The 27,850-nt window shown below is 43.9% G+C and overlaps 2 protein-coding genes across 5 annotated transcripts; one reads left to right on the top strand and one right to left on the bottom strand.

Annotated features, from left to right (window-relative positions):
- Window positions 1–61: 61 nt before the first annotated feature.
- LOC139409802 (sericin-1-like) lies at window positions 62–8,690 on the bottom strand. The gene is made up of 3 exons (XM_071155177.1): window positions 8,654–8,690; window positions 510–734; window positions 62–231 (listed from the first exon to the last, which is right to left on the bottom strand). Exons 1-3 carry the CDS (start codon window positions 8,688–8,690, stop codon window positions 62–64), a joined length of 432 nt encoding a protein of 143 aa, XP_071011278.1.
- Window positions 5,863–27,850, top strand: LOC139409570 (high density lipoprotein binding protein a). Of its 4 annotated transcripts, none has more exons than XM_071154922.1 (28): window positions 5,863–6,008; window positions 7,497–7,568; window positions 11,371–11,485; window positions 11,715–11,866; window positions 12,330–12,545; window positions 13,173–13,379; window positions 13,767–13,982; window positions 15,822–16,025; window positions 16,429–16,536; window positions 16,627–16,731; window positions 17,057–17,135; window positions 17,278–17,417; window positions 17,501–17,605; window positions 18,092–18,205; window positions 18,458–18,544; window positions 18,680–18,811; window positions 18,988–19,206; window positions 20,546–20,767; window positions 21,084–21,302; window positions 22,898–23,054; window positions 23,320–23,480; window positions 23,630–23,734; window positions 23,913–24,047; window positions 24,257–24,400; window positions 24,628–24,807; window positions 25,269–25,385; window positions 25,788–25,940; window positions 26,234–27,850. In XM_071154922.1, the coding sequence occupies exons 3-28, from the start codon at window positions 11,410–11,412 to the stop codon at window positions 26,327–26,329; spliced, it is 3,849 nt and encodes a 1,282-aa protein (XP_071011023.1). In that variant the 5' UTR covers window positions 5,863–6,008; window positions 7,497–7,568; window positions 11,371–11,409; the 3' UTR covers window positions 26,330–27,850. The 4 variants fall into 4 exon arrangements, with proteins under 4 accessions (XP_071011023.1, XP_071011022.1, XP_071011025.1 ...); XM_071154921.1 differs by having other exon boundaries at window positions 5,899–6,008; window positions 25,788–25,949; XM_071154924.1 differs by lacking the exons at window positions 24,257–24,400; window positions 24,628–24,807 and having other exon boundaries at window positions 5,900–6,008; window positions 26,234–27,845.

The raw sequence follows: 27,850 nt of genomic DNA, 5'->3' as shown, positions 1-27,850 counted from the left end.
AACCAGGTAAGATTGGGCAGGCTCGGTTCTCAAGAGCTCCAGTGCGCCTGCACAGTCCGGTCTACCCAGTGCCACCTCCACGCACCAGCCCTCCGTTGGCAGCCCCCCGCACCAGGCTGTCTCTCCGTCTTCTGCCTACAGGTGTTCCCGCCAGTCCAGTACTGCTAGAGCCTTCCTCCTCTCCAGCGCCGTCTCCCGTCTGTCCTGAGCCGCCAGAGTCTCCCGTCTGTCCTGAGCCGCCAGAGTCTCCCGTCTGTCCTGAGCCGCCAGAGTCTCCCGTCTGTCCTGAGCCGCCAGAGTCTCCCGTCTTACCTGAGCCGCCAGAGCCACCAGTCTGTCCTGAGCCGCCAGAGCCGCCAGTCAGCCAGGAGCCGCCAGAGCCGCCAGTCAGCAGGAGCCGCCAGAGCCGCCAGTCAGCCAGGAACCGCCAGAGCCGCCAGTCAGCCAGGAGCCGCCAGAGCCGCCAGTCAGCCAGGAGCCGCCAGAGCCGCCTGTCAGCCAGGAGCCGCCAGAGCTGTCAGCCAGCCAGGAGCTTCCAGAGCCGTCAGTCAGCCAGGAGCCGTCAGTCAGCCAGGAGCCACTAGAGCCGTCAGACAGCCAGGAGCTGCCAGAGCCGTCAGCCAGCCAGGAGCTGCCAGAGCCGTCAGTCAGCCAGGAGCTGCCAGAGCCGTCAGTCAGCCAGGCGATGCCAGAATCGCCCTTCACTCCGGAGCTGCCGGAGTCTCCCGCCTGTCCTGCGGGGAAAGGAAGAAGTTCAAGATGACGGTCAATCACCCTCGGTCTTGGGCTCCATGCAAGATCTCACCTCGTGGGGCATCAATGATCATGAGGAAGGTGAGGGATCAGCCCAGAACTACACGGCAGGACCTGGTCAATGACCTGAAGAGAGCTGGGACCACAGTCTCAAAGAAAACCATTAGTAACAAACTACGCCGTCATGGATTAAAACCCTGCAGCGCACACAAGGTCCCCCTGCTCAAGCCAGCGCATGTCCAGGCCCGTCTGAAGTTTGCCAATGACCATCTGGATGATCCAGAGGAGGAATGGGAGAAGGTCATGTGGTCTGATGAGACAAAAATAGAGCTTTTTGGTCTAAACTCCACTCCCCGTATTTAGAGGAAGAAGAAGGATGAGTACAACCCCAAGTACACCATCCCAACCGTGAAGCATGGAGGTGGAAACATCATTCTTTGGGGATGCTTTTCTGCAAAAGGGACAGGACGACTGCACCGTATTGAGGGGAGGATGGATGGGGCCATGTATCGTGAGATCTTGGCCAACAACCTCCTTCCCTCAGTAAGAGCATTGAAGATGGGTCATGGCTGGTTCTTCCAGCATGACAACGACCCGAAACACACAGCCAGGGCAACTAAGGAGTGGCTCCGTAAGACACATCTCAAGGTCCTGGAGTGGCCTAGCCAGTCTCCAGACCTGAACCCAATAGAAAATCTTTGGAGGGAGCTGAAAGTCCGTATTGCCCAGCGACAGCCACGAAACCTGAAGGATCTGGAGAAGGTCTGTATGGAGGAGTGGGCCAAAATCCCTGCTGCAGTGTGTGTAAACCTGGTCAAGAACTACAGGAAACGTATGATCTCTGTAATTGCAAACAAAGGTTTCTGTACCAAATATTAAGTTCTACTTTTCTGATGTATCAAATACTTATGTCATGCAATAAAATGCAAATAAATTACTTGAAAATCATACAATGTGATTTTCTGGATTTTTGTTTTAGATTCCGTCTCTCACAGTTGAAGTGTACCTATGATAAAAAATTACAGACCTCTACATGCTTTGTAAGTAGGAAAACCTGCAAAATCGGCAGTGTATCAAATACTTGTTCTCCCCACTGTATATATACACACACACTACCGGTTAAAAGTTACAGAACACCTACTCATTCAAGGGTTTAGATTTATTTTTTAAAACTATTTTCTACATTGTAGTATAATAGGGAAGCAATCAAAAATACTATGAAATAACACATTTGGAAACTTGTAGTCATCAAAAAAGTGTTAAACAAATCTAAATATATTTTATATTTGAGATTCTTCAAATAGCCACCCACAGCATTCTGCAGCGATACGCCATCCCATTTGGTTTGGGCTTAGTGGGACTATCATTTGTTTTTCAACAAGACAATGACCCAAAAGGGCTATTTGACCAAGAAGGAGAGTGATGGAGTGCTGCATCAACTCATCACCCGACCACAACACAATTGAGATGGTTTGGGATGAGTTGGACCGTAGAGTGAAGGAAAAGCAGCCAACAAGTGCTTAGCATATGTGAGAACTCCTTCAAGACTGTTGGAAAAGCATTCCAGGCATAACTGATTGGGAGAATGCCAAGTGTGCAACGCTGTCATCAAGAATCTCCCTTTTAGATTTGAATTTTAGATTTGAATAATCTAAAATCTAAAATATATTTTGATTTGTTTAGCACTTTTTTGGTCACTAAATAATTCCATATGCGTGAACTTGTTTTATTCCCATGTTTGTGAACATTATCAATGTAAACAAACACTGTATAGCCTCATAGCATGGATAAAACAATAATTTTTATATCATGGATGGTCAGTCCTCGCATCCATTGCTCTGTCTATTAATCAGAGAGTGGTTACATTTCTCCAGGCCCATCCCTCAGGTTTTTTTTTACCAAAACAGAGGCGGGGCAACCATTTTGTTATTGTTTCATCTGTGGATTTGCCCTTTAAACAGCTGCGTATTATTAAGATATCAAAGTGTAACCAACTAAAAGGTAAACAATAGGCCCATAGCAAATGCAGCACATGGTATTTCTTTTTCACAGGTAAATATAACTTTTCAGTGGTGCTCAAAGCCATCCAATGAGAATCAATGAGCCCAATCAGTCGTCCATGACAACAGAATCGTCAACAACAGAGTAGGGCTGGCTAATAACTCCTTAGTTTTGGGGTTATGCTCAGGTAAAACAATTTGGCCAATCTTTTCATTCATATTTCCAAGTCCTATTCTTGAAGATTAAGGGGTATAACATTTATTGGAATGAATGGAATTCTGATCGACTTCTTTAGTTTTTAATGTAAAGCTATACAGTTGAAGTCGGAAGTTTACATACACTTAGGTTGGAGTCATTAAAACTCGTTTTTCTACCACTCCACAAATGTCTTGTTTACAAACTATAGTTTTGGTAAATTGGGTAGGACATCCACTTTGTGCATGACACAAGTAATCTTTCCAACAATTGTTTACAGACAGATTATTTCACCTATAATTCACTGTATTACAATTCCAGTGGGTCAGAAGTTTACATACGTTAAGTTGACTGTGCCTTTAAACAGCTTGGAAAATTCCAGAAAATTATGTAATGGCTTTAGAAGCTTCTGATAGGCTAATTGACATCATTTGAGTCAGTTGGAGGTGTTCCTGTGGATGTATTTCAAGGCCTACCTTCAAACTCAGTGCCTCTTTGCTTGACATCATGGAAAAATCAAACAAAATCAGCAAAGACCTCAGAAAAACAATTGTAGACCTCCACAAGTCTTGTTCATCATTGGGAACAATTTCCAAATGCCTGAAGGTACAATGTTCATCTGTACAAACAATAGTACGCAAGTGTAAACACCATGCGACCGCGCAGCTGTCATACCGCTCAGGAAGGAGACGCGTTCTGTCTCCTAGAGATTAACGTACTGTACTTTGGTGCGAAAAGTGCAAATAAATCCCAGAACAACAGCAAAGGACCTTGTGAAGATGATGGAGGAAACAGGTACAAAATAATCTATATCCACAGTAAAACGAGTTCTATATCGACATAACCTGAAAGGCCGCTCAGCAAGGAAGCCACTGCTCCAAAACCGCCATAAAAAAGCCAGACTACGGTTTGCAACTGCACATGAGGACAAAAATCGTACTTTGTAGAGAAATGTTGTCTGGTCTGATGAAACAAAAATAGAACTGTTTGGCCATAATGACCATCATTATGTTGGAGGGAAAAGGGGGAGGCTTTGGGAAGCACGGGGCTGGCAGCATCATGTTGTGGGGGTGCTTTGCTGCAGGAGGGACTGGTGCACTTCACAAAATAGATGGCATCACGAGGAAGGAAAATTATGTGTATATATTGAAGCAACATCTGAAGACATCAGTCAGGAAGTTAAAGCTTGGTCGCAAATGGGTCTTCTAAATGGACAATGACCCCAAGCATACTTCCAAATTTGTGGCAAAATGGCTTAAGGACAACAAAGTCAAGGTATTGGAGTGGCCATCACAAAGCCCTGACCTCATTCCTATAGAAAATTTGTGGGCAGAACTGAAAAAGCGTGTGCGAGCAAGGAGGCCTACAAACCTGACTCAGTTACACCAGCTCTGTCAGGAGGAATGGGCCAAAATTCACCCAACTTATTGAGGGAAGCTTGTGGAAGGCTACCTGAAACGTTTGACCCAAGTTAAACAATTTAAAGGCAATGCTACCAAATACTAATTGAGTGCATATAAACTTCTGACCCACTGGGAATGTGATGAAAGAAATAAAAGTTGAAATAAATCATTCTCTCTACAATTATTCTGTCATTTCACATTCTTAAAATAAAGTGGTGATCCTAACTGAACTAAGACAGGGACTTTTTACTAGGATTAAATGTCAGGAATTGTGAAAAACTGAGTTTAAATGTATTTGGCTAAGGTGTATGTAAACTTCCGACTTCAACTGTAATTTAAGCGTATTATTATTATATGTAGTAGAAAGCGATGGGTTAGAAGAAGCCTACATAACCAGCCCATAAAATAAAATGTAACATCCATATATGGCCAGCTATATTAATGTTAACATTGATTTATCCTGCAAATAGATGTAATTCAATTGGTAATATACATGTATGTCTTCTTCTAATGCATTTTAAGGGGAAAGTAATCTAACAGTAACGGAACGTAATCAGATTACGTTACTGAGTCTGGGTAATCCAAAAGTTGTGTTACTGATTACTTGAACAGGTAACTAGTAACTGATTACATTTAGAAAGTAACCGACTCAACCCTGTATATAAAATGGACATATCTATTTGAATACAGACTAGCTCAAATTATTAGCTGTCATTGAAAATGGCTACCAAATGGATCATAATTATCTGGTAAAAAAAAGTGGTTGTGCAAAAACACACGTTCGCACCCCTATTTTGGAAGTGGGATGCAGCCGCTCCGTTTGCTCCATTGCTAAAGACGCCGATAATTGTCAATACTTATTTATCAGAAAGTATCTGTCCAAAAGGTTTATTCGTCATTCATTCATTTATCCTTCACTTGTAATGGCGTATTTATAATGAAATGTGAATGAGTTGGACTATCAAAAATAGATATTCATTTTAAAGCACAGATATGTAAAGTAAATAAAGTAAAATGCATACGTGTACATTTGATTATACTAAAGGCGTCATCGAGTGCTTCACGAATCCTATAGCCACATCATCGACCGAGAACTAGGGGTTAACTATCTGCGACAGTGCAACAACAATGTAACAACTGGTTTAAAACGACACATAGTTGGCTACAATGTTGCAAAACGCATGAAATGTCAGCTGAGAATACTTGTTACAGTCACTCATCGCATTTTCGGCTACAGTTACGGCATCAGAAATAGCGACAAAAAAAACTGAATTGTAGCTACTCGGGGTTTATGAAACGTCATCTTTCGTCAAGAGTTTAATAATGTGTGTTTGATTTCTCAAGCTGTAGGATTTTTAAAAAAACTATTCGGTATAAAACTGAAACATTTCAGATACATACACCACACGATTAAATCATAATCAAATGTAGTCATAGTGAAAGTGTTACAATGAAAATATACTATTTTATTTTTCTTCTCACTGTATGACAAATCTGTGATCTGTAATCAGAGGCTCTTTGGCGTGACGTTAGAGGATAGGATTGGAGGGTGGTGCAGGTATATAGCCCTCCTTCGGCCTACACTTCCACCTTCTCGCCAGTGGAGTTTCAGCACAGCTTCTGCACCACCCAGGGCAGACGAGAACATAAACACGAGTAAGTAGCTAAGAAATTGTTTCACAATGTAACGTGTACGAGGAACATTAAAGACGATGTGCTCATTATTTCCGTCGACATTTAGCCAATTTGGAGGGGCTGATAGTTTTGTCGAGGACGCAGTGAAATATTATCACTGTCTAAAAAAAAAATGTGCTCTGGCCTGAGTCGACTCCATGTCATTTCTGCCCTTGTTCGGCTGCCTTAATGCCTACGTGGACTTTGTGTAGCTTTTATTGTGGATGCTAACGTTTCCGTATTAAAATGGGAGAATATATGTAGCTATCAATTTATTTTTTTATTTAAAAAAAGAAATAAAATGTAAGACCTAAACACTGTTCTCGATTTCATGTTTTAAAAAAAATTGTTATTACATTTTTAATAATGAGTTTCACTGGTAAAACTGGTTGTTAGCCTCCGGAGCTAGTTAGCCGCTTAGCACTGCAGCTACGTGTCATTACCGCGGACGGTCCAAGTTTTATACCAGTTTTATTACCGAGGAAACTAATGCGACGACACAAAGTTTTTCAGTACAAGTAATGTCTCACAAACACAAAACGCAATAGGGCGTTTACATTTACCTTTTTTTTTTTTTTTACTGGAATGCAATTATTTTTTAATTTTTTTATTTTTTTCTAATACTTCGCAAATAACGTTTTTTATTTAGATATGTTTTATGTTAAATCGTCAATTTGTCGACGCAGTTACTAGCCGTGGTGGTGGGAACCAAGGAATATTGGCTCTATTTTAACATGTCTTTGGTCGGTTAGCTAGCTAGCTACCTTATATATATTCATCTTGTGTTATAGTCTGTCAAATTTTCCACCTCGTTTGATTTTTTTTTTAGCTAGGTAATTTATGTATTTTTGTTTGTTTTTGGTTCAACGCTAGCCAGCTAACTAGCTATTTTTTTTGCTAGCTTGTGAATGAGGGAAAGAAGTAGGCCAGTGGGCTAGCTAACGTTAGCTAGCTATGTCTTGTTTAGCTTTTCAGCTGCAAAACACCAACACGTTAAATCTATCACTGTTGACGAACTAGGGTGAAAGTTCAATAAATGCCTGTTTATATGAATGAGGCTAATTTAGCATTAGATTTTAAAGGCCAAATTTAATGGAGTCTGTGGTCATCACTGGAATAGGTATCAACGTACACCTCATTAGGCTAATATGACAAAGCTGGCCAAGTCTAGTAGTAGAATATAATACTTCCCAATGGTCTAATATCAAACAACAATGTTTGGTTTATCTATTTCTAAACTACATTTTACCTTCAAGCAAGTAGGCCCAGATTTGTATGCTAGCTACTTCTATAGGGGGATCCTCCAGACATTAATTGGATGTCAAAGCTTAGTTTAATTCCCCCACCCCCACCCCATAAATCCTCACATGTGAATATACCACGTAATCTATTAATTTAATGTCCAGTATTTTATCACGTGACTGTCTGTTGTGAAACCAGTATGTTTTATTTATTAATTGTGCTTTTCAGGCAAAAGCTGGCAGGCTGACACGAACAGGCAGCTTTACAGGACGGATTATCTGGTAACTGACCATTTAGCTGGTAAGAAGTGACACTACTCTAAGCTCTTAATTATAGCCATGCTGCAGTCCCTTCTAACCTGCAGTTTTCAAATGGAAGGCAGTGGAATAGATGGCCTTGTTGGCCACATCCACTGGCTCAGTAAATAAAGATCAAAAGCTGACAATTTACTTTTTGAATACTAGATCGATGGGGGGAATACTTTGAATCAGTGTATACAGTACCAGTCAAGTAGGTGGACACACCTACTAATTCCAGGGTTTATTTTCTTTTGACCATTTTCTACATTGCAGAACAATAGTGATGATATCAAAACTATGAAATCACACATATGGAAGCATGTAGTGACCAAAATAGTGTTAAACAACAAAATATATTTGATATTCTTCCAAGTAGCCACCCTTTGCCTTGATGACAGCTTTGCACACTCTTGGTATTCTCTCAACTAGCTTCATGACATTTCAATTAACATTTCTTTCCTTAATAATGCATTTGTGTCAATCAGTTGTGATGTGACAAGGTAGGGGTGGTGTACAGAAGATATCCCTATTTGTTAAAAGACCAAGTCCATATTATGGCAAGAACAGGTCAAATAAGCAAAGAGAAACGGCAGTCCATCATTACTTTAAGACATGGAGGTCAGTCAATCTGGAGAATCTCAAGAACTTTGAAAGTTTCTTCAGGTGCAGTCGCAAAAACCATCAAGCGGAATGATGAAACTGTCTCTCATGAGGACCTGCCACAGGAAAGGAAGACCCAGAATTACCTCTGCTGCAGAGGACAAGTTCATTAGAGTTGCCAGGCCTCAGAAATTGCAGCCCAAATAAATGCTTCACAGACTTCAAGTAACAGACAGATATCAACATCAACTGTTCAGAGGAGACTGCGTGAATCAGGCCTTCATGGTTGAATTGCTGCGAAGAAACCACTACTAAATGACACCTATAAGAAGAGACTGGCTTGGGCCAAGAAACACGAGCAATTGACGTTAGACCGGTGGACACCTGTCATTTGGTCAGTCCAAATTTGAGCTTTTTGGTTCCAACCGCTGTCTTTGTGAGATGCAGAGTCGGTGAATGGATGATCTCCATATGTGTGTTTCCTACCGTGAAGCATGGAGGAGGAAGTGTGGATGATCTCCATATGTGTGTTTCCTACCGTGAAGCATGGAGGAGGAAGTGTGGGTGCTTTGCTGGTGACACTCTAAGATTTTATTTAGAATTCAAGGCATGCTTAACCAGCATGGCTACCATAGTATTCTGCAGCTATACGCCATCCCATCTGGTTTGCGCTTCGTGGGACTATCATTTTTTTTCTCTCAACAGGACAATAACACAAAACACACCTCCAGGCGGTGTAAAGGTTATTTGACCAAGGAGAGTGATGGAGTGCTGCATCGGATGACCTGGCCTCCACAATCACCTGACCTACACCCAATTTGAAATGGTTTTGGATAAGTTGGACTACAGAGTGAAGGAAAAGCAGCCAAGAAGTGCTCAGCATATGTTGAACTTCAAGACTGAAAAAGCATTCCTCATGAAGCTGGTTGAGTGTGCTTGTCTGGATGACAGCTAAGAGGGGGTGGGGGGGTGTAAATGATTCCATTTGTTATTTCATAGCTTTGTCGTCACTATTCTACAATGTAAAATAAATAAAGAAACCCTTCAATGAATACATGTCCAAACTTTTGACTGGTACTGTATATAACATTCTCAAATAATCTTTCTAGAGAAGGCTTGAAACACTTCAGTAGTCTACCTTGTGAAATCTTTTCAACGTTTTACATTTTTCGTTTCCAGGCTGTTTTCTTGCTCCATGTTAAACCAAGTAGTATGGCTTTCCTGGGCTGGCCTGTATGTAGTTCACTGTGCTAATGCACCACTGATTCAGCCTGCTCAGCCTTAAAGATGCCTAGCCTAGAAGGAAGAGGCCCCTTAAAGGGTGCTGCTCTGGAAAGCATGTGAAAACAGCTGTACTAATGCCATGCTAAGGATCCCAGGCACCACCTCCACGGACTGCTGTGTGCCAGTACAAAATATAATTACTAGAGTGGACCTTCCCATTCAAGTAGATGTTATGTGATTGGTTTGATTCTATTTTGAATGTATAAAGTCCCCCCCCCCCCCCCCCCCCCCCCTTTTGCCAAATCCTAACCTTAACCATTAGTGGGGCAAGTACAAAACTGACCCAAGTGGAGTCTTGGGAGAACTTCACCCTACACCTAGCGCATGTGCTAAGGGTCTAGTCTGATCTACTTGGTTAGGACTGGGGAGGGGGAAGCTGATCCTAGATCTGTACCTAGGGGAAGCTCCAGTGGGTGGATGAACTGAACGGGTCAGTGGGGAAATCCTCTTAACCTTGGAAAGCTCATTCACCCAGCTTAGAAAGGCCTAGGCCAACAACTCAACTTAGTTGTTCAAATCAATGTATTTGTCAAGTGCCGAATACAACAAGTGTAGACCTTACTGTGAAATGCTAACTTACAAGCACTTAAACCAGTTCATGAAGTGTTAAGAAAATATTTACCAAATAAACTAAAGTAAGAAAAGTAACACAATAAAATAAGAGGCGATATACACAGGGGTTACCGGTACCTAGTCAATGTGGGGGTACAGGTTAGTCGAGGTAATTTGTTCATGTAGGTAGTGGTGAAGTTTACCCTAGGTACAGATCTAGGCTCCACTTCCCCTCCCCTAGCCCAGAGGCAGGCAGATGTCAATTTTGATTAGTTTCCATCTTACTGTCCAGATGAATTGCATGCAGCCGGCAATACACTCATATCTCACGTGGACAGGTTAAACATAGGCCTTTCTCCAGTTAGGCTGTAATGGTGTGAATTTCTTCCTTAACTAGACTTAAAAAAATATGAATTCTTTCTGTAAAACACCATTTTCCATCACCGTGATAAAGTGGCTAATGCCTAGGAATGCTAGTTCCGGATGTTGTGTGTCGCGGTCAGCCAATCAGGTTGCAGCAGTCTGTTTACCTCTAGCTGAACGTAGGGCGCAACATCAGGAAGTAGCATTAGCCACTAACATGGTGACGGAAATGGTGTTTCATTAAGAAAGTACATGTTTTCCAATATTTATTTTTCCTTCTCGCCATTAAATCTAGTTAAGGAGGAAATCGACACTTTTGCAACCTGAATGGAGAATTTAATGTATATTTTATTTTTATTAAAGGTACAAACCGGTCCATTGGCTGTGTTGCTTGCTGCGTACAATGCGTTTTGCACGGTAAATTGAAACCATCCACACCAGATTAATATCGCTATCAGCAGGCCTTTAGGTTCACCCCCAACCCCCAATCCTAACCTTAACATTTAGTGTGGGAAATGCTGAACTGAACAGAGATCAGTGTGTAGTGTCAACATCACATGTTGCTACTGCAATGAGTCAGTTTGTCCTCTTGGTTATGATAAATTGGCCTAATCTGTGCACTAAAGCTATTTGTCAAGACATTCTAAGAAAGTGTTGCTGTGTGAAATAGGTAATAGCTAGAACACCGATTATCCCTCCTGGAAAGGCATAGCTTCATTTGATAACGGTAGATAAGACAGTGGGGCCTAACATCAAAGTCCATTCAAGCTGATAAATGTGTTTTTGTACTACTATATATTTAGCCCTAAACTATAAGTGGTTTATTTGTTTTCATGGTTTATTGTATTTTCTAGCCATGAGACAAGGCCTTATATAAAGACATCAATGATTTTTTTAATAATCTTGCCCTTTTTGAGTCTGTCATGTCTTAGCTATGCAGGCTATTTTGTTGTATTTTTTTTTTTTTAACCCTGATTTAACGATGTCCTCTTTTCCTTTACTAGTGACACACTCGTACTCCGTGTAAACGTGGGATTTCGACCATGAGCTCAGTCGCTGTACTTACGCAGGAAAGCTTCAACGAGCACCGCTCTGGGCTCGTTGCAGAGCAGGCAGGTGGTGAGTTTTTTATTTTTATTTGTTCCTCTGGGTAGAGTAGTCTGGCCTTCAGTTATCAATGACCATCTCAACAAATATGCTACCTAAGACAAGACATGAGTTGTGTTAACTGCCGTTGAACCGATCATGTACCTGTCATTTATCAGACAATCGTAGTCAGTGATTTCTTTTTTATTATTATTATTTTTTTTAAATATATGGTGGCTTGTTTTTAATGGTTCTGACACAGGGTCTAGTTCTGCTGGAGATGAGGAGGCCCCAGCCTACAAGGATGCCTTCCCTCCGCTGCCTGAGAAGGCTGCTTCACCTGAGGGGACCCAGGAACCAGTCAATGCCTGGACCTCCAAGATCCGGCCCCTCAAATCCTCTGTCATCACCCAGGTAGCTACGCCCCTCTGTCGTCGCCCGGGTGGCTGCGCCCCTCTGTCGTCGCCCGGGTGGCTGCGCCCCTCTGTCGTCGCCCGGGTGGCTGCGCCCCTCTGTCGTCGCCCGGGTGGCTGCGCCCCTCTGTCGTCGCCCGGGTGGCTGCGCCCCTCTGTCGTCGCCCGGGTGGCTGCAGCGTTTACGCAACACTTTGTTGCATTGGAGGAGTAAGAAACTGTTGTTGTAGCAAATGGTATCCCTAATTTCCATATAGTGCACTACTATTGACCAGAGCCCATAGAGCTGTGGTCTAAAGAAGTGCACTATGTAGGGAATAGGGATACCATTTGGGACACTGCACCATGTTTGTTGTAGCGAATAACACTTCCTTCTGCCTTTGGTAAACCTGGGTGTGTAGACCTTTAAACATTCTATTCAAACATGTGATGTTTGCTCTCTGCTAACTTATGACTCTCGCTAGGTTTTCCACGTTCCTCTGGAAGAGCGCAAGTACAAGGACATCAACCAGTTCGGTGAAGGAGATCAGGCGAAGGTCTGTGTGGACATCATGCATAAGACTGGAGCCCACCTGGAACTCTCCATGGCTAAAGATCAGGGCCTGTCCATCATGGTGTCTGGGAAACTGGACGCAGTGATGAAAGCCCGCAAGGAGATTGTGTCCCGACTGCAGACTCAGGTCAGTGTAGCTGGTGTCCCGACTGCAGACTCAGGTCAGTGTAGCTGGTGTCCCGACTGCAGACTCAGGTCAGTGTAGCTGGTGTCCCGACTGCAGACTCAGGTCAGTGTAGCTGGTGTCCCGACTGCAGACTCAGGTCAGTGTAGCTGGTGTCCCGACTGCAGACTCAGGTCAGTGTAGCTGGTGTCCCGACTGCAGACTCAGGTCAGTGTAGCTGGTGTCCCGACTGCAGACTCAGGTCAGTGTAGATGGGATGAGTTCTTATTTGGTTGTTGTATTCATTATAACAATATAGGTTGCATTGTGTATATATCAGAGATGCATTTAGACTGATCTTTGTGATTTCCCAACTGTTGTACTATTAGTGTGTGGTTTTGAGGCCCCCACCTCAGGACTCCCTGGGGAAAAAATTGTCAATTCTTACTGAGTGGACTATCAAGGCTAAATAAATAAAAATGAAATGAGTCATCCCATTTCAATATGAATTCATGCACTGTTACTGAAGTTAATCGAAGGTGACTACTTTTATTTACCTTTGTGGTAATATTAACTTAGGTTTATAAACCTATTTTCCTTCATGTTGCTTTTAAAATATATATATATATATAATTTCTTTTTTTACACCAGGCTTCAGCTACTGTGGCAATCCCCAAAGAACACCATCGCTTTGTCATCGGCAAGAATGGGGAGAAGCTGCAGGAGTTGGAGCTCAAGACTGCCACCAAGATCCAGATTCCAAGACCAGATGACCCCAGCAACCATATCAAGATCTCTGGCACCAAGGAGGGCCTGGAGAAGGCCAAGCACGAGATTCTGCTCATCTCTGCCGAGCAGGTAGCCAACCTGGTGTCGTATCAGTTACCTAGCGATCGCTCTAGTGTCATCGTCTAGAACAACTTAGCGAGTGGAGAGTAAACTATCACACAATGACCTCTTTAACTCGCTATGGAATCCTTTGCAGCACAACATTTTTCTACTTCAGGTCATATCTGTTACCTTTTTATCTAAAACTATCTTTTTATAATTTCTACCTTTTTTTTAAGTTAACCACCCCACTTAATGAACATGCCCCTATACCACTAACGCTAGCCTCGCTGTAATTACACTGCCATGAACACAGTTCGGAAAGCGAGCCAGTTCAGTTTGTGAAATGTTATATCAGTCCGACGTGTTGGACAACCTAGCTGACGACTGTCTGCTCTCTGTCCCCCCCTTCTCCAGGACAAGCGTGCTGTGGAGAGGGTGAACATCGACAAGGTGTTCCACCCCTTCATCACTGGTGCCTACAACAAGCTGGTGGCAGATATGATGCAGGAGACGGGAGCCCGCATCAACGTCCCTCCACCCAGCGTCAATAAGACGGAGATCGTCATTACTGGGGAGAAAGAGCAGGTGGCCCTTGCTGTGGCTATGATCAAGAAGATTTATGAGGGGAAGGTGTGTAGGTCTATGCTCTGTCGTCTTTAACAGGATTTTAATATGAAATGTTATGGTCCTTTCGAACCTGCTTCATGGCAAATATTACTATTGCTATGATGAATGTGATTGGAGGGGAAGGTACAGTCGAAGTCAGTTTATATACACTTAGGTTGGAGTCATTAAAACTCGTTTTTCAACCACTCCACACATGTCTTGGTAACAAACTATAGTTTTGGAAAGTTTGTGAGGGCATCTACTTTGTGCATGGCACAAGTCATTTTTCCAACAATTGTTTACAGACAGATTATTTCACTTATAATTCACTGTATCACAATTCCAGTGGGTCAGAAGTTTACATACGTTAAGTTGACTGTGCCTTTAAACAGCTTGGAAAATTCCAGAAAATTATTTTATGGCTTTAGAAGCTTCTGATAGGCTAATTGACTTTATTTGAGTCAATTGGAGTTGTCTGGTTCATCCTTGGGAGCAATTTCCAAATGGCTGAAGGTACCACGTTCATCTGTACAAACTATAGTACGCAAGTATAAACACCATGTGACCACGCAGCCGTCATACCACTCAGGAAGGAGACACGTTCTGTCTTCTAGAGATGAATGTACTTTGGTGTGAAAAGTGCAAATCAATCCCAGAACAAGAGCAAAGGACCTTGTGAAGATGCTGGAGGAAAAAGGTATAAAAGTATCTATATCCACAGTAAAGTGAGTCCTACATCGACATAACCTGAAAGGCTGGTCAACAAGGAAGAAGACACTGCTCCAAAACCGCCATTAAAAAATTCCAAACTACGGTTTGCAACTGCACATGGGGACAAAGATTGTATTTTTTTGAGAAATGTCCTCTAGTAACTGTTTGGCCATAAGGACCATCCAGTTGGAGGAAAAAGGGGGGGGGGGGGGGGGGGGGCTTGCAAGCCGAAGAACACCATCCCAACCGTGAAGCTCGGGGGTGGCAGCATCATGTGGGGGTGCGTTGTTGCAGGAGGGAGTGGTGCACTTCACTTAATTTTCCTCCCTCATGATGCCATCTATTATGTGGATATATTGAAGCAACATCTCAAGAAATCAGTCGGTAAGTTAAAGCTTGGTCGCAAATGGGTCTTCCAAATGGACAATGACCCCCAAGCGCTGAAAAAGCGTGTGAGCAAGGAAGCCTAAAAATCCTGACTGTTATACCAGCTCTGTCAGGAGGAATGGGCTTAAATTCACCCAATTTATTGTGGGAAGCTTGTGGAAGGCCACCTGAAATGTTTGACCCAAGTTAAACAATTTTAAGGCAATGCTACCAAATATTGAGTCTATGTAAACTTCTGACCCACTGGGAATGTGATGAAAGAAATAAAAGCTGAAATAAATTATTCTCTATTCTGACATTTCACATTCTTAAAATAAAGTGGTGACCCTAACTGACCTAAAACAGGGAATTTTTTACTAGGATTAAATATCAGGAATTGTGGACAAACTGAGTTTAACTGTATTTGGCTAAGGTGTATGTAAACTTCAGACTTCAACTGTTATGTCCTGCTAGCTAAAATTGTGCTAAACAGGAATGATTTGAGTGTCTGCGTTTAACATGTATGGAATGTTGTCGTGTGGTACCAGGGTACCAGGGCGTGACTTCAGTTGTCTCCGTAATCTGAGGTCTTGTGAAGGTTCCTACTAGTGTCAGTGGCACGACTGCAGTCTTAGACTGCCTCTCTTTCTTTTCAGATTTGACATTTTATTCCACTTGGGACCAATACATATTCAAAATTGTATATTTGTAACTGTCAAATGCACCAAGTCACACTTGATCTTTGCACTAATTTCCAGTGCTCTGTTTACCCTTTTCTCCCGGCAGAAAAATGCCACCACCATCGCGGTAGAGGTGAAGAAATCTCAGCACAAGTACGTGATCGGCCCCAAAGGAAACACCCTGCAGGAGATCCTGGAGAAAACTGGCGTCTCGGTCGAGATCCCACCCCCAGACAGCAACTCGGAGACAGTCATCCTGCGCGGGGAGCCAGACCGGCTGGGTCAGGCTCTCACTGAAGTTTACGCCAAGGTAGATATGTTACACATTGCAACACACAGTACGTACTATACAGGCCTCACTGAAGTTGGGGCCATGGTAGAGATACATTACACCTATACGCAGCACCTTTCACACGGCCTGGGCCTGGCATTCATTGACGTTTAGTCCAAGGTAGATGCATTATTATTTTATTATTATTATTATTATTATTTTTTTTTTTTAAAGGTTTTACTTGCAATGTGAATGAATGTGTTTTTTTTTTTTTTTACCTTAGTTGAATGTACTGATTTGTAAGTAGATCTCCTATAAGGCTACTTGCTAAATGACTAACGTGTAAACCATATAGCACCTTTTCAGGGCCTCTGGTCCAAGAGGATGTCCCATGACCTCAATGTGTTCTCGGTTTCTAAACGTGACCCTGTGTGTTTCCCAGGCCAACAGCTATACTGTATCCTCAGTCGTAGCTCCTTCCTGGCTTCATCGCTTCATCATTGGCAAGAAGGGGCAGAACCTGGCCAAGATTACCCAGCAAATGCCCAAGGTGTGTGTGTGTGTTTGTGGCTGGTGTGTGTTTGTTCCAGAGGGGGATGCAGCTCACGGTCTGACTTGGTGTTTTCTCTGTGTATTGCAGGTGCACATTGAGTTCACTGAGGGCGAGGATAAGATCACCCTGGAAGGCCCCACCAAAGACATGCAGATGGTGCAGAGTCAGATGGAAGCCATCGTCACTGACCTGGTAAAGACCGTTTGAATACAGACGGACCAGGCTAGCCTCGTCCGCTCCAAGCAGACGGACCAGGCTAGCCTCGTCGGCTCCATGCAGACGTCCGTTTACCAAAACCCAGATTAAGCCTATTAGATTACTGGGCTAAAGCGCATTCAATGGAGAGTCTCCCTTGAGCTTTAGCTTTGTAGTTAAAGAGTAGGCTTAATCTGAGTCTAGGCCTAGTTTGTTTCATTGTCCCAACGACAGACTGTGTAAACCACACTGGTTTCCTTGGTTTTAGGACTTAGTTAAACATGGCATCAAATGAATGATTGTATTTCCTTTCCCCTTCTAGGTGAGCCGTATGGATTATATGGAGATCAGTGTGGACCCCAGATTCCACAGACACCTGATTGGGAAGGGCGGTGCCAACAGTAAGTCTTTTTTTAAGCAAAGCAGGGGTTGGTTTGAGAAGTGGGGCGAGTAAGATGTCAAATACAAAGATACACAAATACATTTTAAGATATTTAGCGTATTACTAAATGGTGGGTAACTTTATTCTCCTGCCCTGTTCAGTAAACCGCATCAAAGATCTGCACAAGGTGTCTGTGCGTATCCCCCCTGACAACGAGAAGAGCCACCTGATCCGCATCGAGGGGGATCCCCAGGGGGTTCAGGAAGCCAGTAAGGAGCTGCTTGAGCTAGCGTCGCGCATGGTGAGTATCGCGATACACTCTCTCTCGTCACCATAAATGTCCCCGTGGGAGTTGTCCCTCAACCTTTCGTCTCTCTCTTGCAGGAGAACGAGCGTACAAAGGACCTGATCATTGAACAGCGTTTTCACAGAGCCATCATTGGCCAAAAAGGGGAGAAGATCAAGGACGTTCGCGACAAGTTCCCTGAGGTGAGTCGCAAACCATGTTGCCGTGGCAACGCTCCCGATGACGCCGTAGACCGTGGCTCAGTAAGACTTCAGTCAGCAAGGCTGTATTTACACAGGCAGCACGATTCTGCTCTTAGACCCAATTATTAACAGAGCAGAATATATATATTTCTATTTTATGGCTCAAAAGACCAATTAGTGGGAGAAGGGTGGGGGAAAGCTCAGAACCGGGCCTGATTTTAAACGCAGCCTTAGAAGCCATGACGATCGTGTGTGCCAGATCCATATATTTAGACTAGCTGTACATGTGTGGCTCTGGTAAATGCTATAAAATGCTTCAGTGTATACAGCTATAACATTTTGCTGTATAGTTACAGTGAACAACTATGTTCATTTTGGTTAGGATGAGCACTTACAACAATATATATATATATTTTTTATGAGAAGGTGTGTATATATTTAAAGTTTTCCAAGCTGTACATAAAGTAATAATGTGTCGATTTGCAGGTCATCATCAACTTCCCAGACCCGGCAGCGAAGAGTGACATCGTTCAGTTGCGTGGTCCAAGAAATGAGGTGGAGAAATGCTCCAAGTTCATGGCGAAGATGGTTGCTGACATGGTATGCAGATCAGGAAACAAAACGTCAGAGTCGATCGTTTAGACAACTAGGTTTAACTTTTAACTTTTTATTTTTTTTACATTGCATGAGGTTAGTGTAATTGTGTTCAGTACATTTGGCTTTCAAGACATTGTGCTGGTGAAGTACTTCATTTGAGTCTGTATGATTTTGATAGCTCTTTCCTTAAGTGTATTGAACATGGCAAATCTTGCTTTGCTGTTTTATCTACGATTTGATTTTTGTCTTTTTCAGGTGGAGAATGGCTTCTTTCTCTCAGTTCCCATCTTCAAACAATTCCACAAGAACATTATTGGGAAAGGTGGCGCCAACATCAAGAAGGTATATTCTCATTTAATAAGATTATGAATTTAAACTTAGTTTGGGGAACAGTTCTTTCACAATTTTCAGGCTTTTTAAAATAAGGGGGAGGGGAGGAAATGGTATTACCTGACAAAGTAATTCCTCCATTTCCAGATTCGTGAGGAAACTAACACCAGGATTGACCTGCCTGCCGAGAACAGCAACTCTGAGATGATCGTCATCACCGGCAAGAAGGAAAACTGTGAGGCCGCAAGAATCCGCATCCTGTCTATCCAGAAAGAACTGGTAACTTACTGGCTTTTCTCAGGATGATTGCCTTCTAAGATGGCCTGTGTTCTTCTATGTCAATGCCGATAAGGATATAATGTTCGTACGTTTCTAATTTCTCTCTCCTACGAAACCATGTTTCCATTCTGTGCCCGGTGAACTACAAATGCCACGGTTGTGTCCCTCCCACCCAGGCCAACATTACAGAGATGGAGGTGTCCATCCCCTCAAAGCTGCACAACTCCCTGATTGGCTCTAAGGGCCGTTTCGTCCGCTCCATCATGGAAGAGTGTGGCGGCGTCCATATCCACTTCCCCACCGAGGGCTCCGGCATCGACACGGTCACCATCAGGGGCCCTGCTGAGGAGGTGGAGAAGGCGAAGAAACAGCTGCTCTCTCTGGCCCAGGATAAGGTTTGGTCCTGTTCTTATCTTATTTAGGCTTTACTTATCAGTAGGTTGAGGACCAGGTTAGTTTTTTTTATTTGTTCATTTGGCTATGGTTGTCATGAGGGTTGGGTTCAATTTCAGGAAGTAAACTGAAATTCCCAATTTTCCTTCACTAAAAAGCAATTGAAATAGAATTCATCCCAACTAGGGTGACCACATTTTAAAATGCCCAAATATGGGATGATTTTGAAGTGCAAAATTCTGTGATGCAGAAATGAGAGACTGGCTGTTTTATACAAGCTAATTGAGAGCCTACCAAGTGTGGGGAAATGACCTTCCCTTTGTCGAATAGGCTACAGCTACTTAGGCCTACTTACTATGGTAGTTATTCGTTTGAAGCACGCTTTTTGTAAGTAGTTAGCGGTCCTCTCCAAGTTTAGCTGGAATTTAGTCCAAAAGGGATTCGACAAATGTGATTGGTTGACGATATGACGTTGGCCTACGTGTCATCTTGCGCTGCGCGGAATATCAGATCTCAACGACGATTGGAACAGTGTTAGACGTCACCAGCACCACGTCCTTAAGATATATCTGGTCATAAGCACAACATACGGCACCGGTTGGAATGTCTGAATGAAATACGGGACACATGGACTTGTTAAAAACCCTCTCTGGCCTTGGGACACACAGCCACAAACTTTAGAGAGAAACTCTCCAGCCCAGCAGAGGCTACCATCCCCTGGTTTTGGACCTCTGGTGTTGTTAGGGGGTTGCCAAGGGCCCTTCTAGAACACTCCCTTGCCTGTAATTGGCTGACCTGGTCAGCCAATCACAGGCTGTGAAGGGGTCTCAAACCCCCAATAGTCGGTTCTATAGTTGGACACAGAGGTCCAGAGACAACGGGTCAGAACTCCTCAACACGATACTGGACCCTTCCTGAACAACCTTCCTAACTGTGTTAGTGGTTGGATAACCATAAACCACTATACACTACCTCACTTACCCTACTGCCAATCTCTTCTTTGTTTCCTTATGATGATTATCAGTCCTCTAACAGGAACTCTGGGACAGTTGCACCTATAATTGAAACCGACACCTCTGAGGCGACAATTTCTTTGATAAAACATGTTTTTTTGTAGATTTAATTTGTTGGTAAAATACAGCACATAATTGTTTGGTAGGGGGATAAAGAGACAAAATGCGAGACTGTCCCGGTACAATCTGGGACGTGGTCACCCTAATCCCGAACCTGGTCGTCAGTAGTCCATGTACAATTTTTAAAAGAAGTAAACTGAACTAACCAGCTCCACCATTATGTTGCAGCACATTCTAAAAATGTTTCCCCTCTCTCACTTTCCCTTAGCAAACCAAGAGTCACACGGCTGAGCTGAAGGCCAAGCCAGAGTACCACAAGTTCCTGATCGGTAAAGGAGGCGGTAACATCCGTAAAGTACGTGACAGTACTGGAGCCAGGATTATCTTCCCGACACTTGATGACGAGGACCAGGAGCTGATCACCGTGGTGGGGACAGAGGAGGCCGTCAGAGAGGCCCAGAAGGAACTGGAGGAACTCATCAAGAGCTTGGTAAAGACTTTTTAATTTTTTAAATTTTTATTTTTTTAATCAATACATTTTGTTGATTTGATTAGTCAAGTTCTCCTGTTTTTTTTCCCCTTATCAAAAGATTCTCCTGACAGCATTGTTTTGTATTGATGTTACGTACTTGTGTTTACAGCAGAATCAAACTCTCCTATGTATTTTTTTTTTGTTGTCATTTTTAGAGTGTAAGGGAGGAAACTGTCATTTCGATACTGACCCCAAACTTTAGATTATACACTCACTGTGTTTTGTTTGACACATTTTGAATATTTAAACCCTGTGCTTGCTTGTCATCCCTCAGGATAACGTGGTGGAGGATGTAATGAATGTGGACCCCAAGCACCACCGGTACTTTGTGGCTCGCCGTGGGCAGGTGCTGAGGGACATCGCTGACGAGTACGGCGGCGTGATGGTGAGCTTCCCCAGGAGCGGCGCCAACAGCGACAAGGTCACTCTGAAGGGAGCCAAAGACTGCGTGGAGGCAGCCAAGAAACGCATGCTGGAGATCATCGAGGACCTGGTGAGTTCACACGGCTTTACGAACTTATTTAGGACCGATTTTTCCCACTGGAGACTTACCTCTGTGTTTTACCTCGGTGTTTTACCTAAAAGGGCTGTCCTTTTGACTCCACTTCCACGGCCCAGCTCCAGTGTCTCTCAAGGCCATGGCCTCCGTGGACCTGCTCTTAATCGGGGTCAAAACCTGACCACTGGTACTTTTCAGCTGGCATTTACACTGGAATTGTTGTATTTAGATTTTTTGTTCAGAGTTACAGTTCAATATAAGGAAATCGGCCAATTGAAATAAAATTTCATTAGGACCTAATCTATCGATTTCACATGACTGGGAATAGATATGCATCTGTTGGTCATAGATCTACTGTACCTCTATTAAAAAAATAAATGGGTTGTGGATCAGAACCAGTCAGTTTCTGGTGGGACCACCATTTGCATCATGCAGCGCGACACATCTCCTTCATCAGGCTGATTGTGGCCTGTGACATGTTCCATTCTTCAATGGTTGTACAGTTGCTGGGTATTGTCAGGAACTGGAACACGCTGTCGATCCAGAGCATCCCAAACATGCTCAATGGGGTGACATGTCTGGTGAGTATGCAGGCCATGGAAGAACTGGTGACAATTACAGCTCCCAGGAATTGTGTACAGATCCTTTGAGACCGGGACAGTGCATTATTATGCTGAAACATGAGGTGATGGCGGCGGATGAATGACACTACAATGGACCTCAGGATCTCGTCACGGTATCTCTGTCCATTGTGTTGGTTGTCTGTAGCTTATGCCTGCACATACCATAACCCCACTGCCACCATGGGACACTCTGTTAACAAACTGCTCGCCCCACGACGCCATACACGTGGTCTGCGTTTGCGAGGCCGGTTGGACGTACAGCCAACTTCTCTAAAAATTAGTTTGGAGGCGGTTTATGGTAGAGAAATGAACATTAAATTCTCTGACAATAGCTCTGGTGGACATTCCTGCAGTCAGCATGCCAATTGCGCACGCCCTCAACTTGAGACATCTGTGGCATTGTGCGATTTTTAAACTGCACATTTTAAAGTGGTCTTTTATTGTTCCCAGCACAAGGTGCACCTGTGTAATGATCATGCAGTTTAATCAGCTTCTTGATATGCCACACCTGTCAGGTGGATGGATTATCCTGGCAAAGGAATGTTCACTAACAGGAATATAAAGAAATTAGTGCACCGAATTTGAGGAGCTTTTTGTGCGTAAGGAAAACAATTGTTTTTAATAGATTATTTTGTTCTGTGTGTGTGTGTGTGTGTGTGTATAGATATCTCTCTCTGAACATGGGTTAACACCTCAGAAAGCAACTGTCTTGATGCAGAGGTTGTTGATTGTGTTCCCCACAGGTCTTTGGTGTCACTCCTGATGGGAACAGTCACACTAGATTTAACAGAACACTGGTGACCCCACTGATGAGGGGGGAGTCTCAGGCGGTACTGCCTCATACTCGTCCCCTGGGACATAAGGACGCATCAATCTTTTAGTCTCGTTCACCCAGTGCCATGATGCCCATGTCATAACTAGCCCGTCCTCTCTGATTGGCTAACGGTCCTCCTCCTCTGTCTCCAGGATGCCCAGGTGACCATGGAGTGCGTGATTCCTCAGAAGTTCCACCGTTCCATCATGGGGCCCAAAGGTTCCCGTATCCAGGGCATCACCAGGGACCACAACGTGCAGATTAAATTCCCTGAGCGAGTGGACGGCCCGGGGAAAGGAGGCCCAGCGGGTAAAGCACCCTGTCGTTCTCGGGCAGTAATTCAGTCAGAGGAGGCTAGAGGCTGTTATGGGATCAGTTTTGACTAGTTTTAAGATCAGCACTCAGAGACTTTTTCAGGCAATGACTAAGAGCGCCTGCTACATGACCTAAATGTAATGATCCTAGACTGTTAAGAGAAGGTTGTTTTTTGAAGCAAGTCTTTCAGATTTCTACTGTTCCAACTGCCTGGTTCATTCTCTCTAATCAACCCCCCCCCCCCCCTCTTCTTCCCCAGCTCCCCCGGCCGAGGCTGCAGTGCAGGAGAATGGAGAGGCTAACGGGGAGATGGTTGAAGAGCCGGCAGCACCTGTGGATCCCACTGCACCGAAGAAGTGTGACGTCATCGTGCTTTCTGGCCGCAAGGAGCGATGCGAAGCTGCTGTGGAGGCACTCAAGGTCACTCCTCTTCTTGAACATTTTGAAATTGTCTGTCTGTGTACTGGTACAGTAAACTCTTTACGGAGGTTATATGTGACTCGTATAGAGCAGTGTGTTTTTTTTCCATGTGTAGTTCAACTTGTGTTTCACTACCTTTTCTTCCACAGGCTTTGGTCCCTGTCACCACTGAAGTGGAAGTGCCTTTTGAGCTTCACCGTTACATCATTGGGCAGAAAGGAAGTGGAATTCGTAAGATGATGGATGAGTTTGAGGTACGTGAGTAGTTTCATTGTCAATTTTTATTTTAACAAAAACTTTTTTTTTTTTTTTTGTGGATCAGCTGAAATGGGACTCATTCAGGATACAGTCTCTTCTGTCTGGATGTTTGATTCAACATTAATGTTGTTTTTTAAAATTATTATAATTTTTTACTATTTCCTCCACCGCCAGGTTAATATTCAAGTGCCTGCTCCTGAGCTGCAGTCCGACATAATCTCCATTACTGGCTTGGCCAATCACCTGGACCGCGCTAAGGAGGGTCTCCTGGAGCGCGTTAAAGAGCTGACTGCTGAGCAGGAGGATCGGGTACGTGTTGCTCTCTTCACTGCTCTTCTACATCTCAGAACCACAGTATTAAAACGTGTTGGACTGCAAGTCAATCACAAGTTACTAAGTCTGTTGCCGGGTCATTGTTATGCCATCTGGCGTTCGGCCCCCAAAACCGGCTGTAAGACCAGGCGAACGAGTGACATGGTTCTGACTGGGGATGTTTTGTGCTCGTCGCTCATTTGCAGTCCCTCAGGAGCTTCAAGTTGACCATCACTGTGGATCCTAAGTATCACCCCAAGATCATTGGCCGTAAGGGGGCCAAAATAACCAACATCCGCACGGAACACGACGTCAACATCCAGTTCCCAGACAAGAACGACGACAACCAGGTACACCGTCTGTGGTCAATTCTTCTGTCCTCAAGCCACTTGTCCTTTGCAAAAAAAAAAAAGCATTGTTGAAAGCCAGAGGAAATTGGTCTTGGATCTTCTCCAATGGGGTTGGGGTGGGGGGGTGGGTTTATGCAAGTAAATGAGGAAATGCTCATTGAGAGCCTTCAACTTGATGTTTCCCTCATGTAAGTTCTATAGTCCTGACATGCCCCCCCCACCACCAGGACCAGATCACCATCACGGGGTATGAGCACAAGGCTACAGCTGCCAGGGATGCCATCCAGGCCATCGTGGACGAGCTGGAGGAGATGATCTCCGAGGATATCACCCTGGACGCCCGCGTCCACGCCCGTATCATCGGGGCCCGTGGCAAGGGCATTCGCAAGATCATGGATGAGTTCAAGGTGAGGGAGGTGGGGGGGTGTGGGGGGGTGGTGGCCTTTATCAGTGGGCTAGTTTCCCTGATACATAAATACCAGTCTTGGACTCAAATGCATACTCCATGAAAATTGTCTATTGAAAATAGGATTTTAGTCCAGGGCTCGTCTGTCTTGGGTAAGGTTGTGGGAACAGATCTTACAGGATAGTCTTGCCTTGTCGCTTTGAATTCTGGGAATCTATTCAACGTATTCAGTCTGTACATACTGTTTGATGCGTTTCAGGATTCATATAAAAATGCCTCTTTGGCTTCATTTGAAATGGACAAAAGACAATAATTTATCAATTAAAAAAAAAATATATATATATATTTATTTAATGTATTTATTTAATGCTATGTTTGTTTCTGGAGGAACATCACATAGGACCTCCACTTTAAATGGCCAGATGAACTGACCATGTTTTCTTCCTGTTTTTTTTGTTTTAGGTGGATCTGAGATTCCCCCAGCCCGGAGCTGCTGACCCCAATCAGGTGTTTGTTACTGGTCGTCCTGAGCTGGTGGACGAAGCCATCGACCACCTCCTCAACCTGGAAGAGGAATATGTGAGTACTCTTGTCGAAGTGGTGGAGGGTGAATTTACCCCTAAATGCTGATCCTGGGTCTTCCCCCCCCACACACTACTGGGTAAGGTTAGGATTTCAGGAAGGGAAGCTGATTCTTGATCTGTACTTAGGGGGAAACTTCACCCTGGGCTTTGAAAGCCATTTTGGGCATCCTCCATTGACTTAATCCTCTTGGCCCTTGGTGTCCACCACGGCTCTCCATATCCTCTGTGATGCGTTGTCCTCTGTGACCCCCCCCCCCCCCCCCAAGATAATCTTTGGTTCTTCATTTGACTGTTGAACACACTTTCTGATTCCCATTGAATGTTGAGTACCTTCAACAACCCCCCCCCCCCCCGCCCCATTTTCATATAGCGTCTTTAAAATCAAACCCGTTTTCAGATGGCTGACGTGAATGAGAATGAATCTAAGATGACGTACATGAAGCCCACTGGTGACCGCGGTGCGTCCTCGATGGATGAGGGAGGACGAGAGCGAGGCTCCTCCAAAGGTTTCGTGGTGAGGGAGGCACCGTGGCAAACTGGCAGTGAGAAGGTGAGAGAGGTGATGAATCTTTTTTCTTTTTTTTTCCCCTCCTTTGACAAATCTGACCCATTTACCTTTTTTTGTGTTAGCCTGGTCCCGTATCTGTTTGTACTGTCTTGCCATATTTTTTCCTGTGGTCATTGTATTTAGCATAGATCTGGGATCCAGGCTACGTTTGTATTGTCCTTATTATAATTTTTTTTTCATTGATTTGTTTTGGAATGCAGTCATTTGTCATTCGATGATCACTGACATGTACTTGTTTTTGCTCTCTTTCTCTCTCTTTCTCTTTCTCTCTCCAGGCCCCAGACATGAGCAGTTCAGAGGACTTCCCCAGCTTTGGTGCTCCTGTGGCGGCCACCAACAAGGCTTCTCCCTGGGGACCCAAGCGCTTCTGAGCAGAGCTGTGCTGCTACGAAGGAGACAAGACGGCCCTCACCTCCACCTGACGACACAATCTTCCCCTCCATCGCCTGCCCCAACCCTATGGACCTGGACTGACCGCTGACCCCCTCCCTCCCCCACAGAAGTCTCTGCAGTCCTGGAAATGTTTCATGCTTCTCTCTTCTGTCTACATAACTTGGTTTGCCTTTTTGTAGATTTTACGGTGTAGTCTGAAATGCTTTCAACCAAACTGTATTTGGACCTGTAACTTAAGCTTTGTGTCTTCTTGCATTCAGTAATGGGTCTTTCTGTAACAAAAAAAAAACAAACAAATTATACTTATTATAAGAAACATTGCTGGGTTGTTGGATTATGTCTATATTCAGGTAGATGTTCAGTGTTTTCCCGAGACTTGACATTTCATAATGATTTTGAAATGTGTTACCAAATCCAAAGCTGTTAAGGGAACCCAAGCAACGCTTCTTAGGTTTACTGAGCTGCCCCTTAGTTGCCTTTGCAGGGTGTGTGGGGCTGGGGGGGAGGGAGGGAGTTGACTTACCTCTGGCGACATGTTAACGCATGTCTGTCCATTTTCAGCTTTTGATTTGAAGTGAAGGAGCTTGACCACCGTGGTGGCCAGCTGTCCGTTTTCAACTGCTATCCCTCCACTCCTCGTGGAACTGTGTTACGTCATCTCATTCAGGTCTCAGTCTTATTGCTGCATCGGAGTGGTTCTGTCCTCCAGTCTTTCATCCTGTCTGCTTGTTACTGTGCTTGTGAGGTGTATGGCCAGGTAGTGATGTGTTGTAATCATGCAGCCTTATTAATTTGTTGAACTTTTTTTGTTTTGGAGGGGTGATTCACTACAGATATACTATTTCACACACTCTCAAACTGCCAGATGCTTTTGGAGATTGTACTGTAATCATCCTACTGCAACACTAGAGCTCCAGAAGTTTCAATACCCTACACACTAACTGTTAAAGTACCATACTTGTTCCATACTGTAGTTTTTTTGTGACATTTTGAAAATGAAGTTTTTAACTCTCTACTCATGGCTTTCGGAAGCAAAAGAGCAGACCATTCTGTGCCAATGAACTGTCTTCTGTCTAGTGATGTTACTCATCCTGCTACCTACCCGGGGTCAGTGTCCAGTCCCTTTTTGTCTTCCAGTTGCTATGCAGATTGTTCTGTAACCATAGCAATGGCCCTCTTATCAGCCTTAGCTCTAGAGTGATATAAACCAGACCCCAGAGGTGATGTCACAGTCCCGAGGAGATCAGGAGGCGTACAGTACAATGCTGTGGATAAATGTTCAGTCGTCTCATTCAGTTCATGGCAGTGGGTGGTTAATTTTTTTTTTTTTTTCCGGTGATGCACACTTCCTGAAAGATATGACATCATTGTCTAATCCTGGTCTATATCATTCTAGCCTTATATGAAAGATTATGCAAAAACCATTACAAGAAGAAGTGAAACAAATATGGATGACACTGGAAATGAAATTGTCAATAAAAATTGAAAATTGTATTTTT

The sequence above is a fragment of the Oncorhynchus clarkii genome, chromosome 5, assembly GCF_045791955.1.
Source record: "Oncorhynchus clarkii lewisi isolate Uvic-CL-2024 chromosome 5, UVic_Ocla_1.0, whole genome shotgun sequence".
Lineage (NCBI taxonomy): Eukaryota > Metazoa > Chordata > Actinopteri > Salmoniformes > Salmonidae > Oncorhynchus > Oncorhynchus clarkii.
Note: the sequence above shows the minus strand (reverse complement) of the source record. Positions and strands in the feature narration are given on the sequence as shown.